The sequence below is a fragment of the Centrocercus urophasianus genome, unplaced genomic scaffold (assembly GCF_019232065.1).
Source record: "Centrocercus urophasianus isolate 14NV4802_14NV808 unplaced genomic scaffold, USGS_Curo_1.0 seq_61, whole genome shotgun sequence".
In the NCBI taxonomy this organism is placed as follows: domain Eukaryota; kingdom Metazoa; phylum Chordata; class Aves; order Galliformes; family Phasianidae; genus Centrocercus; species Centrocercus urophasianus.
The window spans coordinates 626,223-651,033 of NW_024885211.1; the positions used below are offsets into that span (position 1 = coordinate 626,223).

The window sequence follows — 24,811 nt, forward strand, 5'->3', positions numbered from 1 at the left end:
TTACTTCCTCCCAGGCACGTCTGCTTCTCAGGGAAAGGCTACGCCAGGGACACTCCTCAAACAGCTGGTCATTCCACCACAACCAGGAGAAAAGGTCTCTTCCAGCAGGTTTGAGTCTTTCAGTAAACAATGCAGTTACTGCGGTGTAATTAGACATCACTGAAGCACACAGATAACTTCTGCAGTTACCTGGCAATGAACTTTTCATGTCTGCATGCAATTATAAGCTAGAAACGCCGGTCTGAGTTCTGACAGGGTAGCGGGGAGCATCTCCTAATGACTAAGTGCTTTGCTTACCTAAAAGGGAATGCATATTGAATCCAATATAAAAGGAATTAGAAGAGTTGAAGGAAAAGATGCAATATGGGAGTTTGTGAACCAAGGAGAAGGAGGGCTTCACTATACAGATGGTTGTGTGCGTTTATGATGAAGGTCTCAGTGGGGGACTCAAAAAAGGGCAGGGACCTTCTCATGAGTCACCATCAGATAAAAATAGATGGCAGTTAGATTAAAACGTGGACGTATGAACGGAGCTCTCCTTCTCACAAGGGACAAAAGGCTGTAAGAGAAGTATGACAACAGAATGAAGAGTCAGAGACAACTGGTATCTAATCTATTTTCTAGACAACACAGAGTTATTCTCTGTAATCCATTACGTGCCCTACCTGACCACCTTAAGGTCAGACCAATTTGCCACTGCCATAACACCACGTATTTCAAGCTAACCTCTCTGATATCTGGGACTAATGACGACATAATGGATGGTGTCTTTGCTACCAGGACATCCTGCACTGCTCGTTAATGCCATAAAACAGATGGCTTATTGTACCGCTCCCCCATCCCACATTTAAGTCCAGGTACAAGGTTTGGACCACGAGTTAGCTTCACAGCTGCTATTAAAACCAACGTTGTCTGGTCTGTGTTAACACCCACCATGAGAAATAAAACAGTTTTATATTGCAAATTTGTGTGCAGACTTCCTTACTGAAGTCCCATTTGAGTTCCAGGAGCTGCACGGCACTAACGTGGCACAGGACATGGCAGCAGAATGGAGGTGCTTTAGGGAATTGGTTTTAAGCTGAGAAGTGTTGAAATTGAAGCAAAAAAAAAAGAAACCAACAGATACGACGCAGTACAAAATAGTAATTATTTATATTTTCCAAAAAAAAAAAAAAAAAAAAAGTTAACAGCTATTTTGAAACTTCTTCCTTGTAAGAAGAGTGACTAATAGAAAGGAATAGGACTGGCTCCTATACAGTCGGCAAGTCAGGTACAAACAGTTGTTAAGAATCATTTAGCAACTCAGGACAGGGACTTCTGACGCAGCGATCGTGAACAATAAAATTTCTTCTTTTTCTTAAAAAAGAGGGAAGGAGGGAAATAAAGCAGGGAAAAATGCCAAAAAACATTTTCCACAATATCTAAAAACAGTAACCGTTGTTCTTATCAGACAGCACGCTCCAAATCAAAGATATTCTAGTCCTTTCAAAACCAATACAGACTTGCCAAAGGCTGCCTTCAGTCTATTCACATCCTCCAGAACAGTCTCTCAGTCCCCTTTCACTTCAACCTGTCACTTTATAAAAGGTGTTTTTCTTTTTTTTTTTTTTTTTCTTTTTTTTTTTTTTTGCAATTAACATACAAGTGCTACTAACAGAGAAAACTGATCTTCTTGTTGCTGGATGGCAATAAGGAGTTACACAAACGTCCAGTTTTTAGCTCAGCTGGAAGGACTTAAATTCTCTTTTTTGATATAAATACTACTGGAGCTCCCATCAGGTACTTCCTTTCCAGAACCTCACTGGAAATCCTTTTTAACTTCGCAACGCTCTCTCCAAAACTAAAATGTCCTCTTGCTCCAGGCATCTGATGGTTTGTTCTGTGCTGCCAGACGCAGATGTTGTTTTCCCCAGTACCACTGCTGGGTTTATTCTGACACGGATCGGCACCTAAACCGAACCCTGTACTTAATTGACTCAGCCAAGTTGAAGGGAACACACAGACGATGCAGCGACAGGGATTCATTAGGTTGAACAGCCCCAGAGCCCCAGGCCCACCCTCCCCCCTCTCCCCAAGTTACTTGGTGCTGTTTTAAAAAGTCTGGGTGTCACGAAGCAGTCTCTTCCCCCCAACAACAGAGTATAAGCTCCACAGATTTCGCTGTCTACCTGGTGGTCAAGGTTTGAGCAGCAACAGCTGATGCTGCTTCCAGAAAAACACGTGGTGTTGCCAGAGACGGGACTTTAGGATTGCTTCAGTCGCTTACGTGGAGGTCCCAGAAAGGGACACTGTGCAGAGGCCAGAGAGCGATACGCCTCAGCCACCAAGTGAGGGTGTGATACTACCATCGACTTCCAGCCCGATGTCTCCATGACATCAGAAGCATGACTAGAAACAAGAAAATGAAGATGAAGTTACTGACTGGAGACAAAAAGGATAACCATCAGGTGCTTTCCACGTGCTTCAGATACCCCACCTTTTTAGTGTACTGTTATAAGAATGTATGCTGGACAGTCCTTCAGCTTGCAAACAGACATGACCCCCAGAGGATGGCAGTAGGAACACAAAGCTCATCTACTCTGACCCCTCAGCACGCAACAATTTCAAGCAATACAGAAAGTACTGAGAGAAATCGTGTTAACTAACACAGAATTAAGATGTTTCTGGACATCAAATCAGATGGCTGTCAGTGACTGCCTACAAACAGGTCTGTAGCAGTAGTAGTTGCAATAGTCCTTAAATATAGAGACTAACTAATCGACTGCTACCTAAGAGCTCTCAGGACCTTAAGAAGAAAGCCAAAATATCTCAGAGGTAGCTCTACTGTACACTGACCAGTTCCAGTAGCACAAGACTTATCAGCCCTTAGGGCAACAGCACCTCTGGAATGCCAGATGAAAGAAAGATCACAATAGGAGAGCTTTAAAAAACAAAAACTAAAACTGAAAACGAGGAAAATCTCCTCTGCACATGATTGTTCCTGAGTGCTTGCATGCCAAAACAAGAAAAAACTTACTAATTAATGAAGTCCACTGCTTGAGTTTTCAGTTGGTCAGCACTATGTAGGTCAGCCAGAATGAGGATCTCAGCTGCATTTTCCACAGACAGGTTACTGCACAGTGCATCCTCACACATCACCTTCAGACGTTCCAGAGCATACTGCAAAACACAAGCCAAAGTACAATTACAACAACAACCTATTCAGCTTGAAGTTCTACTTGTGCTCCTTTACTCTTCAGTAACAAACTACTCTACAATGCTAAACAGACTTTATTATATGGAGCTGAACTGTACTCAATGAAGTAGTGATCAGCAAAAAGGGAGAAGCAGTATGTGCCCACCCTGAGGAAAGCAATGGGGAAGAAACATACCCACCATCACTCTCATCCCAGGCTTCTTGTGTTACAGGTTTGCTGGTGCTGTGTTCATGCTTTGAAATGAGTAAGTATTAAAGGTGATCTGAAATGCTGCCTCAGTGATTTCAAAGTACAAAATGCTAAAGCCAAATCTCATCCTCATTACTGCATGGCAGTTATTCTCCACATTCAATGGGGACCCAATGCTGAATGCTCCATAGGTGTTCCGGTGATGTTTAGGCAGCTTTCCTTCAGTTCCTTTGCCATTAATGTTTTGCAATTTATGACATCTTTGCTCAAATATGCTCCTAAATACTAAAATGCTACACAAATGCCCCTGATTTCTTGTGGCTATCCATCTGGAAACAAAACATCTCAGCTTGTCTGTAAAGTCATAGCAAAAGCCTTACTCTAACTTCACATTCTCACCTGAAGCATTTACGCCATTCAGTGGCACATTTACCTCAACTTCTCTTTTTCCTCCAGATCCACAGCTTTGGATTGGATCAATTATTCGAGAAATGCAAAGGAATTCAAAGGATTTGCTTAGAACAAGAGAACCTTCTAATAAATTCCACGCTACTTTCTGCAGCACTTTAGTCAGTACTGGAAGCAGCAGACACACCAAGATTTTCAAGAAGGTCTATAGTCAGAAAAGCATAAGCCTCTTGTCAAGAAACAAAGGCCAAACTCCAAACCTCAGCCTGTTAAAATATGATAGGCTGTGGGCACTAAGAGACTGAGATACTTCTGAAGATCTTGGTATGTGTGATGTGATTATGGAGCTCTTTGGATAAAACACAGTCTAGAACAACCTCGATCCCATGACATTTTTTAGTTGAGAGAGAAAAGCATTTGGGAGCAGCCTTCAAATTGTCTGTAAGGCTTTTCTGGAGAACTTCAAGATGGCTTGGTACACAAATGCACGTTCCTCACTGTGTGTTGCCACAGTCCAGAAAGATACCAGATTTGTAAGGACTGATCTGCCAACCCAAACAGAGAGTTGGTAACCAGCTCCTCTGCATGGCGACTGGAGTGCCTGCCATACGATAAGCACTACTACATTATAAACTGATTTTATATTCTTATTGAGATCTTCATTCTGTTACGATTAAATTTAAATGAATAATTTTAAATCCTAAAAACATCTTTCACTTAAGGCTCAGGAACAATAATTACAATGATGTCAGTTGAGGCATGGCACTCATAACCAGGACAGTTTTCTCCCATCGGAACATCTGAGAAGGCGAATCAAATTTACTTCATCTGTATCAATAACTAAAACGATTGCAAAGAAGGGGCAAACCATTACGTTACTGTTTGTCAGTAGCTTAAAATGCAGTAAACAAAGCTTAAACTATTCCCTTTGTAAACTGAGTATCCTCTCCTATGCATGTACAATTTTTATTTTGATTTTCACTACAAATACCCCAACTTCTAATTACGTGTTTGGGCAAAAGTAGCCATGCTGGTCTCTCAGGTATCCAGATTTCCCCCTCCCCATCTTTCTTAATTACACTAAAGGAAAAAAAAAGAGGAAAAAAAAAAGCCCTACCTAATAACATTCCTACTCCAGAGGCTGAAATAGTATCTCCTGGGTTCAGAAGACGTGTTTTGTTTTGGTTTTGGTCTAATTACTTATTTTCCCCAAGAGGTAGGAGGAACTCAGAAGAAGCTGTTTCAGTCTCTTGAGTAAATATTAGATGCCTTATGTGCTTTCTTGAAAGATTTTTTTTTATTTCTGCTTTTAAGAGATGCACAATGAGTTTAAAAGAAAGAAAGTCTACATTAAAAGCCAAGAAATTCAAAGTTAAAGCCTACTCTGGCCTTAATGTACTGCTTCTTGCTTACACTTGTCTCAGTTAAAGATGGTATGCGATCTCTCCATCAATACTCTTTAAATATTGAATAAAATATGTGGCAATTATCACAATCAAGCCAAGAATCTGCCTGCATCATTTCCCATTTTAACTCCAGCTGCAGTGGCCCCCTAACAGCACACTGAGCATTTCACCTTTAAATCAACATTTCTGATGAAGCCCAGGTCCACAGCGACAGGGAACCTAACGGCTGTGCAGGGGTTTGAGTGGAACAAGGCTACATGCATCCACATCCTAAAATCCACCACCCTATCTGGAACCCACAAAAGAATCCAAGGACTGAAGAAGCACGGAGACTGAACTACGCTCTCACCCCCAGAGGTGGTCCCTCCAGGTCAGTGTTGAGGCACAGTGGCAGGGCAGTGTGGAGGATCTTGCACTGCTGCTACCCGTGCTGAACCTGTTCCATGGATAAATTCAGGACTTAGTCTCCAGTGCTGTCAAACTGGCATCTTTCACCAGCACTAAGTTCACTTTTAAGAGAGAGAAAAAAAAAAAAGAAAAAAAAAAGAAAAAAAAAGGAAATAAAATTTTGGTTATATATTACGAATTTTCACTGGTTAATACGGCTCACTGGCCAGCAAAGCACTCTCTTCCATCCTTGGTGCTGCAAAGGGAAGGAGGCAGAGACTGGAGGGCTGCAAGGCACTGTGCCTGCTGCATAGGAACAACCAGCAGCTTCAATCAGAGCATCCCTGGAACATCCCCTGGCAAGGAGCCTGCAAAACCACTACAGATTAGGCAACAGGGCTTCCTCCAGTGCACTCCTTGTCTCCACAACCAGGAAGGACTGCCACTGCAAAAAAGAAAAAATAAACAGGACCTTCCCACTTATCCATCACTTCAGAGCATCTCTTGAAACTGCTGCTAACAACCAGACCAAAAGCAGCAGCAGGCCCTGTTTGCCAAGACACAACACCACTTTTGAGATTTGGTAACAAACATGTTAAAAAAAAAATAATTAAAAATTATTTTAAAAAATTGAATTTTTCTTCTCACTCCCAGCTTTTATAGATTACATTGAACAGCAATGCTTTCTGAAATTTTAGAAAAAGGTCTTAAAAACAAGCAATAGAAACTGATATTCCTGGTCAATGTATCTGGTGATATGCAGCTATACATCTAAGTACCTTAAGTGTATCTACACCACGTTCAGGTTTACTTACAAGCCACAACCAGTTGATATTACAATTCAAAGAAACTGCCCAACCACAATGATTACATGAGGAGCTTACTACAGGAATCGGAGAGCTCTGAGTAGAGCAAGGCACATATTGCTTGTTCTCTGAACAGCCAGAAATCCCAACTGTACCTTGTCAGCAGCTGCCAGCAAGTCATCAGCCATTTTGTCAAGATTTGGTGCCTTCCCCGTGTAAATAAAGCACATCATTTCCTTAAAAACTTCAGGTTCCACATCGTTGATTTCAACCCGATTCTGTATTGGAAAAATGCAGCTTGTTAAAATTCTGACAAGATGTTAAAGGTTCTACCCAAGGTCTTTTAGTATTCGGAGATTTGCTACAAACTATTCAGAACATGACTTAATTTAAAACAAACAAACAGAAATGGATAGAATAAGAAAAACTCTGAGTAGGATTGTAGATCATCTACTTCTCCCTGTCCCACCCTAAACTCTTTCCCCAGAGTAACAAAGGTGACAATTGCCTCCTTGATCCCTTCCTTCTCCCTTCAGGACAGCTGAAGCAAAGAACTGCATCTAATGTGAGAAAGAATTAAGGTGACAGTAATCACAAATGCCACCTAAGAAACTTCACTGACTGACCAGAGATGTTAAGAGTTGACAAAGTTCTTCCTCCTTCAGGAACTTACCTTTTTGCTCTCTTCCATCTCATGCTCAAACATGGCACTGAAAACCGGGGAACGTGCTACAGCAGGGGGGCAAACAGAACAGTTAGAGACAAGCCTTTTGCTCTTCAGGAGGAGATGAGCACAGTCTGCCAACACCTCAACAACCGTCCTGCCATTTAATGCAGAAAAAAATCCCACAGCAGATAGAGCAAGCTGAGCATGGCTGGTGAAGCATACAGATTGTGACATGGTGTCATGTGGTCAGTGCAGCTTCGTGCTCTGAGAATGGGCATGCAGGGATGTCACGAGGCCTTTCAAAAAAGGCCAAAAGAGCACACAGGCATTGAGACATCTTTCTTGATTTGGTAAGAAAATACTCTGATAATTCAGTAACTTCTCCTTACAAATGCTTTAGGGATACATTACAGTAGACTACAGACACAAAGGACACCTCCTACCGTCCTCTTTGTGTGGAGAAAGCAGGCAATTAAAAAGCAGCAGATATATCTTCCTGCAGCACTTCACAAAACAGTCTTTTACTACAGCTCTGCACTTAAAAGAGCTGCAGAACCCTCCTTTAAAGGAGCAATACAAAAACCACCTCAATATCACGGTATTTCACTTGCTATTGTTATTGTTCCCCATTCTGCTGAGGCCCATCCAACACAATACTGACCTGCTAGGATGGCTTTATGAGCCTGGAACTCCTGGCCTGCAACACACAGGCAGCAATCTGTGAAGCGGGAGTTCTCCCAGAGTCCTCCCAGCTCATCTGCCAGGCGGCACTCCGGTACCTTCACCATGTTCATAGTGTTCTGGCCAGAGATATTTACAGAGTCCTGTACCACACTCACCTGCAGGGTAATAAACAAATTACTCAAACTCCACGCTGGAAAAGCAATTTCCTTTCAGGAATTTTTAAACTGTGTGCATAAATTGATGGCACTTTCATGCAGGTTCACGACAGTTTTATTATGTGGTCTCCTAGGGAAGTAGAATCTTCTTCTGTTCTTACAGACATCATTCCTCACCTACTTTTTTTTTTCCTTCTATCAACAGTCTGAAACCCTCCCAAATCAATAATGCAGCACAGAGAGCAGTACAAATGAAAATGAAACGTACACAGCAACCACTGCATCCATACATGCATGCAAGAGCAGTGTCTGATCAGTGCAGGACATTCTGAGCACCCCAAATGCTTTTCTGCTTCTGGTTCAGCAGTAGAATTCCAATTTCTTGAGTGCAATGCTTCCAGTGCATTGAAAAAGAAGAAAAAAACTGAATTAAAAAAGCAACTTCATGTCAAATAAGTAGGAGATTTTGGAGAAGGCTGGTAAGATTCCTGACCACCTGCTCTAAACTAGACATGGCCAGGCAGAGACCATATGCAGCCAAACCAGCTGACGAATAACCTACGCAAAGGGAACAGCTAAGAGTCTATTCAGCAGCAAACCATTATTGTTAAACATGCAGTAAATCATACGCCTTCTGCAGCAGACTCAAATTAGAAGAGATCACAATGACTAATACTACCCTGCTAACAAAGAGTAAAGGAACAAGCTGATTGACAAGGAAGCATATGGGAAACCATTTGCTGGATTTGCTGTCAGGTTCAGGTTGAATTTCAGTTCTATTAATAACAATGGCCAGAGGAGAACAATGGGCAGCATAGGAAGCTTCCCAGTTAAGCAAAAGGAGAAGTAAATTATGAAGGGAGAGAGATGACAGGAACACCTTATTAGGGAAGAACTGCTGACAGCACACAGCCCAGCTCTTGGGGAAACCCCCAGTGGGTTCCTGAGGGTGGGCACTCTTGGGCATTCCCCTCAATCTTGTACAAACTGACACCCAAGAATGAACAAATGCCAGCTGCTGCTTGCCAAAGGGCACTGCCAATGATTAGCCACAGCAGTTGAGAGAAAGGTAATGTTCCCTGTCATTAATTGGACTGCTGTAACATCTTTCTGCCCTGTAACTTCTAGTAACAGACTCAAGGACAGCAGAATCGATTCAGATTCATTAAAAAGCATTTCTAAGATGCGGATCCCTCAGAGTCCAACCCTGACCACAGACACACCAAAAAGACCTGCAAACTATTTCAAATCAACAAGTAAATCATCTTCATGTATGAAACAAAATCTGTTACCAGCATTAAAAAAATTACCATGTGGCTTTTCACAGGAGTTTAGACTGGTAGACCTGAAGCACTGACCAGACTCAGGTGCCAAAGCAGCTAGTTTTGCTTAAGCTATTTTCAACGACTTAGCAAGGGAATTCCCAGCTGCTCAGAGGAGGATTACTGCTGTAACTCTGGGAACTCTGTTCTTTTTTAGGTTCATCAGATCTCGTTCACCTATAATGCTGGAATATAACTTAAAACAGCAAATAGTCACGCAGATGGGATATGAGCAAATCAACCCCACCTGCAGAACAGAGGTGAAAGGATCTCCAAACTGTAAGCAAATGAGGTCAGACTAAAAGTGATTGACAATGACCAGCATTCTGTCGTAACAGCATCTTCAGCAACACATCATGTGAGTTCAGAGCTGCCCTGCGCAGAGTGCAGAAGGCTCCTTCCTTTAAAGTCTTGTAAAGCAAAGAGAGAAGGCATAGCAGAGTTGCTCAGCAACCTTTTGGTCTATAGAAAACCCCAATATATCTCCAAATAACAAGTGTCTCATCAAGTGCTGCTAACAAAACATGCTTGTTGGAGGTACAGATGTAGCAGCACCACTTGGCACCTGCGGCCAGAAGAGAAGTGTTAGGAGAACATATGGTACACTAGTTTACATCCTAAGAGACTTAAAAAACAAAAATAAGCTGTTGAAAGTTCTCTCCAAACTGTTTCCAAACAGCATGGCTTTCCCCTCTAATATCACTATATAAACTTAAGACTTCTTATATATACTAAGCTACAGAACAAACCGAATAGAAAAACAGGAGATATTCAGATCCAGGTCAGGCAAAGCAAGCAGTGGGTTTGTTCTGGATGAGGAACAAACAAAAATGCTGAGCTGAAGCATTTGAAGGGAGTAATTCAATAGAAAGTGGACTTGACATGGTTCTGGCTGCCAGCACGGCTGGTTTTCCCTTCTCCAGCGTTAATTCTTGAGTTGCCACCACAGTTTTGAGGTCTGTGGCTCATTTATCATGAAAGAAAGGCTAACTGCCAAACCCAAGGAGGTGTCACCCAAGACACTGCTCTCTTCTTCCCCCACATTGCTATCAGTGTTAAGGAAGAGCTTCCTCCTTGACAGTAATGGTTTACAATGACTGAATGAATACAAATCCATCAGGAGGTGTTTGCTAAATTAGGTATGGGTACATTTATGATGGCCAGGCAAAGCTACAAAACAAGCAAAACAAAACCAAACAACATAACCAAATGGCTGTCAAATGGTTTGGACTGAAGCATTCCTTGCAATCCTGGAAGAAAACACAGCAAAAGAAAAGACTCTACTCCCACAAAACACCCTGCAGGAGATCTGAAGACAGGACAGCTTTTCTACCTGTGCCCTGGCAAGAATCACAGCTACAGGAGGGATTTTGGAGTTAAAAAGTCAAGAGAAACAGACACCAAAAGCTCGGGAGACACTAAATTAGGAAGCTTAGGTTTCCCCATCAAGGCTTCTGAACACAGATATCTATCTTTAGAAATAACTGCACCCTCATCTGCAAATAGCGAAGTCTGAGTGTTTTGTAGAAAAATTACAGGAAAAAACAACAAACAAGAGCTGTGGTGACTGTGGAATTCCTTCAGCTTAGCTTTTTGTTTCTGTAAGATATACAGACACAGGAAAATAAAGAAAACTTGTCCTTTTTACTCAGAGGACAAGTAACAGGCATGACAATTTCCACTATGCAGCTAGCACTGGTTATTAACCTAAGTGAATCTTAAATTAGGGATGGTTATTATTATTAAATCAGTAGGGAAGTAATAATCAAATGTGCTTAATTTCTGCTATCACCACAGGTAAAAGATGTATAAAGTAACAAAAAACAAATGAAAGTAAAATGCAATGATTCACTCACAGAAAGAGCCACCCCAGACAGAGGCGCACACACAAGCAGACACAAATGAAATCTAAGTGTTAACTAAACAGCCACTGCTCCTCCTGACTCCACTGACGCCTTAAAAGCAATGATGAAAAATAAGGTCACATCTACCTGAAGCTAATGGAACTGCTATTCTTTCAGCAGCAGACGAAGGCTTACCTCACAGAATAGAGTGAGTTTGTCATCAGGAAGAAGTCCATTGGCTTCATCTAGAAGAAAGTCTCTCCTAATAAATTTTTTGAATCCCCAGTCCTTGCCTTGCACAAATCGATACGCTCGCTGGCTCTCTGAAAGAAAGACACAGTGCTTCAAACAGCAGCAAAACGACTTGCTTGATCAAACAGCAAAAGACAAACAAACCGACCCCTGCAGACACAAAGTGTTTTTACACACCCATTGCTTTTGTTTCTTCTCCTTTAGCATTCAGGATGGAGAATTTGAACTTTGCTCGAACTTCACTTTTTGGACAGCTCACCAACAACAAATAGAGGGATAGATAATCTTTACTCTCCTCGTCCAAGCCTTTAGGGTTCACACGTAAACACCTGGAGAAGAAGAGAGCTGAATGAGAGCAGGACCAGCTTTTGGCAGGTCATCCACAGCTTTCGAAGGAGATGGAATTTTCATGATAAAATGTACAGTCCTGATTACCAACCACTGAACCACAAGGAAATAACAGACAGCTAAACAGAGTGGAACTGTGCTTCACAGTCAGCCTCAGGCTATATCTTCCAAGACAGATATCAATACCCTAGTAATAGTATGGGTAAATCATTTAAAAACAAACAAACACAGGGCTTGGGAAGAGTGGAGGTATACATGGGATGCAATTTCACACACCAAAAAGCACTGTGCATGACGACTTCCACAGAAAAATAGAGGAACAGAAGCTAAAGATTCAGAGAAGTGCAAAATTTCCAAGAACTGACTGTTAAAATCACAGGGGAAGCAACTCAGAGGAAACACCTGATTTCTAGAGGGCTGAAAGCTTCCCAAAAACAAAGCTAGGGAAAAAAACCCAAACAAATTACTCCTTGGTTAAGAAAAGATAGTAAATGCACGAAAAGGCCACTCATAAGCAGTTCTGTGATCTGAAACTAGACAGAATGTAACAAGCAGGGAGAAAAAGAAAAGAACAGGCCAAACCACCAGCAGTTCAAACACAGTGACCAAAAAATAAATACATAAATCAGAAAGACCAAGGGATGAGAAGGAGATCTGACTTGCAAAGGTTGGAAAATGAAGTAATTTAATAACAAAAAGCAGTCTGAGGAAAGCACAGGTCTGCCACCCAAAGGAAGGGAACACAAATCATATCTCGCACACACACAGCCCTAAATTAAATAAGGCAGTGGAAAGCTTGCTGCTATCTAGACTAAGGAAATTTAAATAAAAATGCTGAAACACTTCGAGGGGGAAAACAGGAAAGGTTTAAAAGGGTAAAAATGTTGTCTTTAAAAAAAGCAGAAACTCTTGGGCAAATGGAAATAGAGAATACAGAGATGATAGAAGGAACTATTGTAAGGCTCTGAATATATAAAAAGCTGCTGAGAAAGTAACAGTAGAAATAGCCTGAAACTGCAGGAAAGAGAATTTAAGAGCGCATGTGAAAATCAGGTTTTTAACAGCATGGCGAGGGAGGCTGAAACTGGGAGGCTGAAATAGAGCTTTACAGCCCTGGCTGTAGATTCTCACTGGCTTCCAAGAGCTTGCCAAGACGAACATCAGTCATTTAAGACAGAAAATAATTTGTAACAGATTATTAATCTTCCATGCTTTGCCTCTGCATTAAGGCAGGATGCAGTCTCCCTTCTAGCTGCAGCATCTACAACTTCTGATGTTTTCCATTACGTGAAGCACATTTCTAATGGTCAGATCCTCACATTTGTTCTGTGTCCAAACACTGTGCTGAAGCAACAACACTCTCTGTATGTTGTGCATCCAAGGAAGCCAGAATTTGCATGCAGCACAAGGTTATTTTATTATTATTATTATTATTATTATTATTATTTTAAACATACTTCTTTGTTACAGAGCCCCAAACTCTTCCACACCGTTGTACAAACACAGCCACCCTCACTTCTGTATTCCTTACCATTTGAGTTTATCATTGGCTCCAGAGGAAAAAGTTGAGCTTTTGATCACCTCACCCATCTCCTCTCGGCAGAAGCTGAAGTTATTTATGGTCCACATGTAGGAAAATTTCACCACTTTAATCTTAAAACCGAGAATAAGAGGTGGGTTAGGACCATTCACTTTCACACTGCTCATAGAAGACAAAAGGTCTTAAAAGACAAAAACTGAAATCCTGGACGTCGCACAGAACCACCTGTGTTACAAGTAACCTCCAGACACGAGGGAAGAGTCTGGAAACAGCTAGCAGCAGTAGCTGCACCACCAGAACTCCTCCTGACACGTCCACCCTCCAACACGGGTGCCACAGAACAATGATTCTCATTGCCATGGTGAATGGCAACACGCAGCGTTACCAAATTCCACGTTCTCTGGAACCCCAGGACCCCCCGTTTGTTCTGAACCAACCTCTTGCTGCAGGTTCTAAGCGAGCACAGCCCAACGCAGCGCGGTCTCACCTGAGTGTAGCACCAGCTTTCTGCCACGGGTCCACTCGACATTTCTGCCGGAGGAGGAGGACTTGGCACCCTTGACATCGCCAGTTTGAAGATTAAACAGAACGTCACAACTCAGGGGAAGAAAGTTATGCTAGATCTTCACACTGGGAGAAGAAGAAAGGAGAACAACAACAAAAAAAATGAAACCAAAACTAATAACGAAGAAAAAAACGTCCCGACCGCTGCTAAAACTCACTGCATGCAAGTTAAAGCAATCATGCTTCTCACGTTGTTTCTCTCTCCCCACACCTTCAAGATAGGTTGTATTATACACCAAAACATTAGGAGTGCTCCCATATGTTTCCTGAGGTGGCAATATACCACCACCACTTATTTTTTCGATATGCCAGCTCTTCATAGGAATAAACCCAGCCTATCATTTCCTCCAAGGAGTCCAAAACCAGGAGACCACTGACTTCATTTGGGATTTATTGCTTACCCTGAGGCTACCACTGGAATTCCATACTCACTCCTCACTTTCATGTCAAGTCTCACACCAGCAGACCAGACCTCCCTTAAGAAAGGCTCCCCTCGGTCTGCACTTCAGTTGGGAGTCATTTACTTGGGTTTTGAGTTATGCTGACCTGCAGAAAGTATGTGACAACACTGGCACACAGGTATAATCTAATCTGTAATATAAAAATGAGTGATTTGGTTTTTTCCCCCCTATTCCTCAGGTTTAATTTCCTTTAAAAAACCACAAATGAGTTCATGTAACCACTGAAAGAGAGATACTGACTTTCAGTTGCTTAGAAATACACATTTAACCCTGCAGAGCTGCCTATTTAATCAGTGAAAATGCATCTCCCAGAACAAAACTTGAGGCCTAACAACTGCCAAAGACCTGAACCCCTGGCACTGCTGTCAAACCACCTCTGCTTCATCAACTTTTTGCACCTGCAGTTTGTGCTGCGGATATGCAATGAGGAAAAGGCTTAAACAAAACAACATTCTAAGAAGGCAATGTCGGTATCCACCTTAGGCACTTGCTGCAGGTTTTATTACATTAAACTTAAAATTACCTCCAAAGAAATTCAATTAAACCACTGTGCCGTTCAAACTAAGCCCAAATTAGCAGGTTCTAGATGTGAATACGTGGCTGAACTGCCTTTCCACTCGCAATGTCTCCAAAGGCATTTCTCTTTCACCATCTCCAGCCACGGGATTTGAGGATGGACAGAACCTGGAACTGCAGCACAAGCAGCAGACAACGCACCGTGTGCTCCTCATGGCTGGGGAGAAACACCTTCCCGTTGGTTTTAGCTGACAGGCAGGAGACCCAAGATCCTTCCTTCCCCTTTGGGTTCACAGAAGCACTCAACTCCACACTCAGGCTGTTTTACTGCTCTGTTCGTGTCAATCTACATTACTGTACCCATCCGTTACACTGCACAGGTTTCCCAGTCACACAGGCACAAACAACAGGGACAAAACACAACCACCAGAGCAGAACAGCAACTGGGGAAAGCATGAAGTGTCCTAAGCTCACTGAGTGCAACCTGTCTGCACACAGAGCAATGAGATGCTAAGCCTAAAAGAAAGGCTTGACAAGAAGAAAGACAGCTCAGTAATGGAAAATGATGTTTTTTCCTTTATTTCCTAGTACTACGGTTGCTGCCTGACATACCTAGCCAAAATTGAAGCCCAGAGCTCCAAACCTGCTTGGTTCTCTCTCCTTGCAGGGATTCAGGCACAGCTGATCACTACAGGATACTTTCCAAGAGTTGAAAGTCATCAGCCACTGCATGGCAACACCAGGCTTCTGTTGTGCAGCGATGTCACAAAGCTGCTCACCTGCACTGGTGTCAGAGAGACAATGAGCCTGGTTTACTTCCACCATCAGAGACCTACCAACATCAGGCAGGTTTCTGCAGGAAAACTTTGGCTTCCCAGTGCACTGAATCAATCAAGTAACAAAATTAACACTGAAAGTGATCACAGAGCCCCGCTGGAGTCTTTTGGCTTTCTCAAACACACTGAATTTAGTGGTAACACCTCACTTCTGGCACAAAATCAAGGATTAATGAGGAGACATTTGCTCTTATGCTGTCATGGCACACTGACCACGGCACCCTGAGATGCCGAGGACTTTCCTGGATGCACACATAACCCTGCACCCCCCCAGTGTCCAAGGAGCAAACTCCCTAAGACCACAGCCATCAGTCACACAATGGGAAATCAAGAGGTTTTGAAACTTCCTGAAGAAAAAAAATCCAAAGTTTTACAGATACTTTCTGCATTTCCACTGGGTTTTAAGACGTCCCAAAGTATCACCTGCACCTCACTTCAGGATGGAAGTTTTAGAAAGCTGTGCTCTAAAGGCTGGACAAGTGCACGAGCTTAAGACACACAAGACTATTTAATTTCCTATGAGTAACTGTCACTTCTATCTCTGATGTCCTTTCCTCCCAGATGGTTTGGACAGGCAGGTGGTAATAAAAGTTGTGACAGCCTGCTAATAGAATTGCTGCATGCCAGCACGTCATTTGTTACCCCTTTAGAAAGGCCCAGAGGAGACACAGGGTCCAGATTTTAGAGATTTCCTATTATTTGGAAAATACTTCCAGCACAGTGTGTCAAAGCTTTCTGCAGACCTTTGGGGAGGCAATTTAATACAGATGAGGGAAAAAAAAAGTTAAACCAGAACATATCCCTAGCTCAAACCATAATAAAATAAATGCAATCTCCTTTTCTTTTCCTGTAAAAATGGCAAGGAAAGATTTGCCACTTGCCTTGCTTACCCAGCACACACGCAGGTTCACTGAACACAGCCTCAGAAATGTCTGTGTGCCACTCCACCCTCAAACACTGGCGAGCTCTTCTGGTATGGACCAATATTAAACACATTTTAAAAAGGAACAACAGCTGACTTAATGCACTCCATGCATGCAGTTTCTGAAGCAGCAGGCTCCCCCGGTGTTTATTTGCTCATGAGCACTTAATGCCTCACCAGCTCACACGCCTTGAGTAACAGCCGGGCACCTCTGAAGCAGGAGCAGATCAGAAAGCGGCGCAGGCAGAGGTTTTAAGAGGACATTTTGTAAACAGTATGGATATCAGAATTCCTTATGGCCAGGAAAGGCAGGACAGACTCAAAGGGATAAATATCAAGTCAGGAAACAAAAAACAAAGTGTTATCTTACGGATCCTCAGTAGGCCAGGTACAGCCTGCAAGCCTCTTACTTTCTGGGACACCATCACAAACAGCACTTGTTTTTGGCATACAATTATTGCATTACTGTTATTTTTAAAATGAGAAAGAGTAAATTCTCACCTCATTTGCAACCACTTCCAGATGAAGAAATTTCCTCTCGGAATGAGAGCCACACCAGGCCCTTCTCAAGCACAGGAAATGTCCCATTGCCACTCTGTCCTACTAATTACCTCCTGACTTAGCAGCCATACCCAGACATCTCAGTTCAAAACTCCATCCACTGTAGGGACCAGCAGTCAAAGCAGCAGCAGAGATTTGACCCAATAGAGCTGAGGATTATCAGCTCAACCAGTAACTCCAGACCAGGTCTCAAAATGACTCAATTTTGCCAAAGATTAATTTCTTCTCAGATAAGTTAATTACCTTTTTAAGGAACCAGTAGCTTACAATAGAAAATTTCAAATAGATTCCTTTCCTGAGAGCATTATTCATTGAGTGTCTGTAAAACAAATGTCCTTCAATTAACTGCTTCAAAAATGGCTGTTTGCTTAACAGACAAACAACATTATCAATGACTACCCAAGAACAGAGCCAAACTGCCCAAAAGCAGCAGGACATGCAGAGAAAAGGAGTGAGACAAAGATAACAGAAGCAGTAAAACAAGTGGGATGAGAAATGGAAGCACGGGAAAAGACCATTATCTTCCTGCATTCTTCACAGCCTTGGAAAGGACAACGGGAGGATTCAATCTGCTGCCATAGAGGAGGAAAAAAGGCAAGTTCACAGAAGGAGCAAGGTGGTGTGCAATGCCATCTAAGCGGTGGATGGGAGAGTTTTCAGATTTTAATGTGTTTGCTAAAGAGGACACACTTTTCCTGCTTGGAATATCAGAGAGGGAAGCAACGATGGGCTCAGCAAAGCACTCCCAGCCTGCACTAATGGCTGCCAAGCAGCACTGATTACAGCCAGCACAGATTACAGCCAGCACATCACACCCTACTGCAGCAGGAAACCTCGTTGTGCTCCAATGGCAGGCTGAAGTCGGGCCCAGGGGAACACAGAGCTTGCCCAGTGGTGGCAGAGGACACTGCTCCTTAAGTGCCATCAACTCAGTGACACATGGAGCTTTGTGTCAAATACAGTTAGAAAATAACACAGGAAAAAATCTCCATCGCAGCAGAGAAATGGGAAGGAGTAGACTGGCATTCAATGGAATATGCTTAACAGGCTGAGAAGCCCATAAGGTCTCATTTGGGATGCAGAACACATAGATAACCTGGTCTGCTGGAACACCGAACAGGAGAACTCTCCCAGAGCTGAACGTCTGTGCTTTTCTCTTCAAGCCACTGTTTTTCAGTCCCAATTCTGCCTGCAAGCTGCCCCCATCGTCAGCAGCATTCAGGAACTTGGATGGGCATCTAAACTAAAAAATACAGCCTTCCATTTCACTGCTATTACACCAAAGTTATTATTGCACCCAAGTTCACGAGCTCACAACAAGGCCCTCTGGACACGGCATGAGAAGATGACTTTGATGCAGACAGACACAAACCTCCATCCAGTTTATTCCAGATAATTCATTGCAAATCAGTTATCTTAAAAAAACACACAAAAAAAAAAAAAAGGCCAAAAGAAAACCCCTATTTCCTACACAATTAATAGTTATAACACAGCAGAACTCAGTCACTAAAATTCCACTTCAAAAGATTCCAAAAATAAGGGATTTTTTCCATTCTTGGAATGTTCATCTCTTTTTTTCCCCTTAAATTCATTCTTCCGTTACAAAGCAGAAAAAAAAAAAAAAAGGAAAAAATTTGGTTCATCTATAGAAGCCATCATTTGTATGAAACTATTAGAGGATGGGAAAGGAAAGAGGAAATGAAACAGGGAGCACTGCCAGCAAAACGTCAGCATCGTAAGGAGAATCCCAAGTTTTACATATATTTAACAAAACAAGGAAATACCAACATTATTTAGAGACCATCTACCAGCCGTTCCCCTCCTCTCCAAACATCAGATAAATACCAAACAACCAAAACCAAGGAAGACGAATGAAGTCAGGGGTAAAAAGCAGCCAAGAGTCCTCCAGATAACCATCTCCTTTTGTAACAAATCCTCCACATCTCTGCTCTGCAGTCATTAAATTAAGCTGCAGCTTTGCCATTCTGCTTAGATTGCTCTGAATAGCATTTGAACGGATGCAGGAAAGTGCATCCCCTGTAATCACACCTCACCCCAACCAGAAATTACCCAAAGTACGTTAGAATCACATCCACATGCAGAAATAATCGCATTCTTAAAAGCAAGCTGCCTCCTCTCACTGTGCTTTTCACCTCCCTTCTTCCTCTCATCACAAGACTCGTTAATCCAGCACCAACTTCAGGCTTCCACAACCCCCGAACGGAGAGCAGTTCTGCCTTCCTCATTTTGAAAAGGAAGATTTTGTTACTGCCTATGAACACTTTCAGTTTAGATGATGCGTTGGTGCACTGTACCAAGCAGCACTGAAACACTCCAATGGGACTGCAGGTCTGATCTCCTGCAAGCCACCAAGACCAAAATCCCCTCCAAAACCTTTTATTCAGATCAACTTTCCAGCAATATGAACATCTGGCAGTCTTCATGTAATGTTTTCCAGTTGCCATCTTGCATTAATATTCCTAAGAGCTCATTGAAAATCAACCTGAGCTGGAATACTGTTTCTGTCATTATTATTCTGGAAATTGAGCTTTCAAGTAATAAATATAGAGATTACAACACGTGGCAAAAACGTGGCATCCAGTTACTGGGTGCTCTCACCTGCTTGTAATTGCAGCATGACTTCCAAATGCTTGTAAGAATTACCTTCGTTGCTAAACATAAAGATTGAGTGAGTGCCAAAGAGCACTCACATGAAACCACCCTTAGAAATCAGTGTGAAATCCCACCTTTCTGGAGATGCCTGAAAATAAAGCCAGCAGCTTGCTTCATTTCAGTAGAAAGCTCATTCCAGAGTTTATTGCTAACAGGTCATAAATAGCACTGCAGAAACTCCTGTTCGCCTGTCCTGTTGGGTGATGCTTCTCCCACACGTATCTGCATGGGCAGGAAGAGTCCTTTGCTATCTTTTTTCACTTTGCTTTTCTGTGAACGGATCAAACATCAACATGAAAAGGCAAAAATAGAAGAAGGAAATGAGAACCAAATCCCAACCAACTTCCAGTTCCAAAACAGCTTCATTTTCCTCATGAATCAGCGCTGTGTTTTCTAGAGAGCTCATCACGCCCACTTCAATAAGGCATGCTGGTGCTGCTTAGCACCACTTTAATAACCAAACTCACATTAACATCAAAACACTCACAGCTGACCATAAATCACACTGAAAATAACCCAATCACAGCATTCGCCTACACCCTATTTGAATATCCTCACCATTCAAACCCAGATTATCTAATTAGTGAGACAGAGAACAAAGAAAAATGTTGGTAGCTCCGAGATTCTATATTTAGTGCGTTTCTAATAGAGGGAAGAAGGGCCAGGGGCAGTGCTGGATCTCTGTGTATCAGTGGCACTGGGGAAGCAGGGCAGTGAGGTGCACTCCTGGCACTGATGTTCGTTTGTGTTTCCAGTGCAAACTCCCAAAGGAAATATCTGGGAACGAACTTTTTGTTTTGGTCATGCATTCTGAGCTGATGTTGGCATAAGCTATTTATGGAATCTTTTAAAAACAAAGGCAAAATATAAAAGGGCACAAAAATAAATTCCCAGAAGATACGTAAATTTGTTTTCCTTCTTGCAACAACGGGCCACCTCCATAAGCTGCTTAAAACCCAGGCTCACAGAAACCACAGTTAATGCTGCTTCTCATCCCTGCCTGGTTCCCCTTCCACCATTGGAAATAACACTAAAAGAAGCCTTCCTACTATTTTCCCCATCAACAGCAAAACTCACTAAGCTGCTGGGTAATATTATCCAGAAGAGAAATATCAGTTACCTGCTACAAGAGACAAATCAAACGACAGAAGTTAAGATTTGTAGCTATCAAGCAGCATCAGGACTCCTATCTCTTCCAGCTCCGGTAAGGTGGGCTCCCAGCTCAGACCAGCACCTTGCAGAACATTTCAGGAAGCAGCTGAATAAATATTTCTGACATTTAAACTCGGGCCATTTCCCTGTAATCCCACTTGCTGCAAAAGCAGAGGGCTGTAAGGTAAAATTCACCACAACAGCCATTTTCAACGCTTCTGGACTCCAGTGCCCATACACACAGTGTATTCTTCTTCACAAGCAGCAACAGAACCAGAAGCCAACAGGAAACCTAAAGAAAACAGCCCGCATCTCCAAAGCGGCAATGAAATACGGTTCTCCGAATTTCATTCACGGGCCACAAGTACTTCTAGGAAATCCATCAAAGTGACGTGTGTGGTTTTTAATCACAACTTGTTGAGGTCAGACACTTCTACAAAGATGCAAGTGAGGAAACCAAGGCCCCAGTGTAGCTGTTCTCATTTTGAAGTGTCGGTCGGGACAGGCAGCGCCCCAGCAGCTGCTCTCTGCGCACACAGGGAACACTGTGTGATGCTTCTACCATCAGATAATAGATTCTCCAGAGGGTTTAAAATATATATATGGCAACACTCCGTAACAGACAAAACAGTTCATCTGTAGGCATGATTACAGCCAAGTTAACTGAAAACTTTTACATCAATGCAGGCAGCGTCTGTTCCAGCCTCTTTATGCAGCGACTCTTGGGAGGCAGCCAGGCAGCTCCTCTGCATTGCTCTACAGCAGCCCCAGACTGAGGGTGTTTGTCTCCACCTGCTCTCCAGTCTCATCAGAAGCATCTCTGAGCTTCCTTGCAGACAAAGGCAAATCCCCTATTTGAAATCAAAACTCAGAACGAGCTGAAGATTCCAGTCAGGCCTCGCTAGTTTTAAAGCCTAAGCTGGAAAAACAAACTCGATAATCTTGTGAAGGCCCCAGTGCAGTAAACCACTGCTATATACAATGACAACCTCATTCATGATTTGCTGAGCAAATTTCTCCAGCAACGAGAAAAGAATGAGTGCAGAACAGTAACTAAAACCACACTAATTAATCCTGCACCTGATTGAGTGCCACGAGCAAAATTTTACTTCTTGTTTGGCTCTGAGATCCATTACTTCCTCTCTGGCCACCCTCATTTTCCAGGTTGTTTTGCTTAAATATCAGTACTTGCCACAGCTCTAGAGAGATGCTCAGCTGTTACACACACTTGAGAGATACCTGTTTATTGAAACAAGACAATTAGTTCTGATTGAATAGAGGAAAAAAACCAACCTGAACAATTACACATTGCTGTTTAAGTGCAAGAAATCTTTTCATGAACTTCTAGGTACCATCCCAGCACACTGATAGTCATAAGAGTTTAATGCTCAAAGTTGTGCAGCTCCCATCAGGCTTTTCAGACTGATGCTGTATTGCTGTGTTTGCTGTCACATAGGAAAGCATTCCAGCTGTAAGTGAAAGGGTGCCACGTTAGCTCCAAAGAAAGAGCAGTGATTCACACAACTCCAACCAGCAGTCAGCAGTTTAAGTACACCAGCATCCAGCTACACGCCCTACGTAAATTTACACATCCAACGCCACGAAATGTTTCTCAATGTGTAATAAATTTAAGTGTACCGAGCTCCAAACCTTCCTGCACACTTTTAGAAACATTATTACGAAACTTATGAGGTCCTACAGCATTAAAAACTAGCATATTTTCAAGTGAATATTCTAACGTTCTGTGTATGAGACGCCTACAGACATATACAAGGACACTCCAATTTTTTGCAGGTAAATGATTTGTTATCAGATATTGGCTCTGTCTTCTAGCACTGACACTAGTTGATACGATTCACTGCCCAAGCTTCACATCAGCCCAATTTAAATGCACGACACACAAAAGTCACAGCGCCAGCAAAAGCCATTTTCCAAGTGCACAGCCATCCAAAACCACCACAACACAGGCTCCGAAAGGCCAAACAGGTTATCTTCATTTGTCAGTTTGAATATGACTTTTAAGAGCTGTAAGGCCAACTACGTCTCATGGAACACAGCAGTGCCACTCCTGCCTGCAGCCAAAGGGCTGACTCAGAATAAAACAAACTCTGAGTTTTCTTGGGGTGTTTGCTACACAGTCAGTGGTTCTGCATTTTTTTTCCCCCCCTAAAAATGCAGAGGGGAAAGAAAGAAGCAAAGGGCATCTGATGGATGCTGCAATATTCAGGTATGCGTATCAGCAAAGAGGAGAATTCCAGAATCACTCAACTCCTTCCTTCCAAAAGAGAGTTCAGTAAAAGGACACCTGAGAACAGAAACTGAGGAAGAAGTACTAAATGTACCTACAGATACAGTTTATACAAACAACAGCTTTTCCTTCTCAAGGGAAGCATATTAAAGTATGAGTTTTAATCCCATGCTGGTTTCCTGCACTGTAATGTGTTTCCAGATCTTGGGACAGATGCTTTAAGTCTGAGTATTCTGCACAAGACAATGGGGGAGCAGCTCATCACCTGAGAACCAGGAATTGATACCTTCAAAATTCTCTCCATAAAGGCTTACAGCAAAAAGATGTTGGTTTTTATTTATTTCTTTTTTATTTCCTCTCTGTGCCGAGCAGAAAAAAATATCAGCAACAGGAGACAGGAGCAATACAGCACGATCTTATATAATACTCCAGTTGAGCAGAGAATTATGCCAGAAGTAGGAGGAGAGAGGGGATTTAACAAAATTACAGCAGATACTTCCAAATGTGAGCCTAGGAATGCAACTGACAACCCAGCAACAGCTCCTGATAACACGACAACGAAACATCTCTGCCAGCTGTGTGCCAAACTGAAGGAGCAGGAATTAAAGCAGGTAGTTCCAAGTTTACAGGCCAGCAGCAGAACAGCCCGACACTGAACAGAAGGGTGTGCCAAGAACAAAGCTGGGAAGTCCCTCTTCTCGTTGAAGTGTCTGGAAAAATCACACAGGGCAACAAACTGGCTTCACAGCGGCGCTCACAGCAGCTCCGTCCAGAAATTAACCCCCACCACCCACACCCCACCGGTCAAACAGGCTCAGGGAAAACTAACAGGAGAAATTCTGGTGAATGGAATTGTTCTTAATATTCCTCAGGTCTAACACCCCACAACAGAGCCAGCACTGATACCATCTCCACATTAAAGACCACTTGCAAAAGGAGTCGTTTTGTTTTTTTAAAAGGCTCCACTGCGATTTGGGAGCACTGGTGGCATCGCTCACTGAGACCATGAGGCAAACACAGCTGTCCTGCATTCGTGCCGTTCGTTATCTGCAGCTATTTGCAAATCCTGGAGGTTTTTGGGGAGGCAACATGTAGTCTTCCAACAGCGATAAGGATGCTGAGCTTTAAATCAGGATGTCACACTCGGCAGTAGTTTTTATCATCTCAAGGCAGGTACAGTTGTTTTGTATGACTGTCCTCTACTGACACAGAGACAGGATGACAACTCCTGATGTACTCCTGCTTGTCCTGACATCAGCACCCATCCGTAACAAAGTACCATAAATAAAAGATAGTTTTTATTCAAGTTATAATGGAACAAGTGATGTAAGGAAATCTAACCAGAGGTTAGAAAATGTCACCGAAAAAGAAGCAATCCTGTTATATGTTTCACTCCTTTGGTTTTACGTTGTTTTACTCATACAGTTTCACTAATGTGGCTTTTTTTTTTTTTTTTTAAACAACCAAAGAGTTTCGCTTTATAAATTACAGAATGGTCTGGGTTGAAAAGGACCACAATGATCACTCAGTTTCAAGCCCCTGCTGTGTGCAGGTCACCAACCAGCAGCCCAGGCTGCCCAGAGCCACATCCAGCCTGGCCTTGAATACCTGCAGGGATGGGGCATCCACAGCCTCCTTGGGCAACCTGTTCCACTGCCTCACCACCCTCTGGG

At 42.6% G+C, this 24,811-nt stretch overlaps 1 protein-coding gene across 5 annotated transcripts in view; it reads right to left on the reverse strand.

Moving 5' to 3' along the window:
• Positions 1-1,143: 1,143 nt before the first annotated feature.
• The window catches only part of LOC122169943 (speckle type BTB/POZ protein), a 25,329-nt gene continuing 1,661 nt past the window's right edge, over positions 1,144-24,811 (reverse strand). For all 5 annotated transcript variants that reach the window (XM_042836482.1, XM_042836479.1, XM_042836478.1 and 2 more), the window contains 9 exons: positions 13,693-13,835; positions 13,197-13,318; positions 11,495-11,646; positions 11,261-11,388; positions 7,722-7,899; positions 7,067-7,122; positions 6,549-6,671; positions 3,017-3,159; positions 1,144-2,388 (listed from right to left, as the gene is read on the reverse strand). In XM_042836482.1, the coding sequence (XP_042692416.1) occupies positions 2,244-2,388; positions 3,017-3,159; positions 6,549-6,671; positions 7,067-7,122; positions 7,722-7,899; positions 11,261-11,388; positions 11,495-11,646; positions 13,197-13,318; positions 13,693-13,770 (1,125 nt within the window). In that variant the 5' untranslated portion in view covers positions 13,771-13,835 and the 3' untranslated portion in view covers positions 1,144-2,243. The remainder of the gene's footprint in view (positions 2,389-3,016; positions 3,160-6,548; positions 6,672-7,066; positions 7,123-7,721; positions 7,900-11,260; positions 11,389-11,494; positions 11,647-13,196; positions 13,319-13,692; positions 13,836-24,811) is intronic.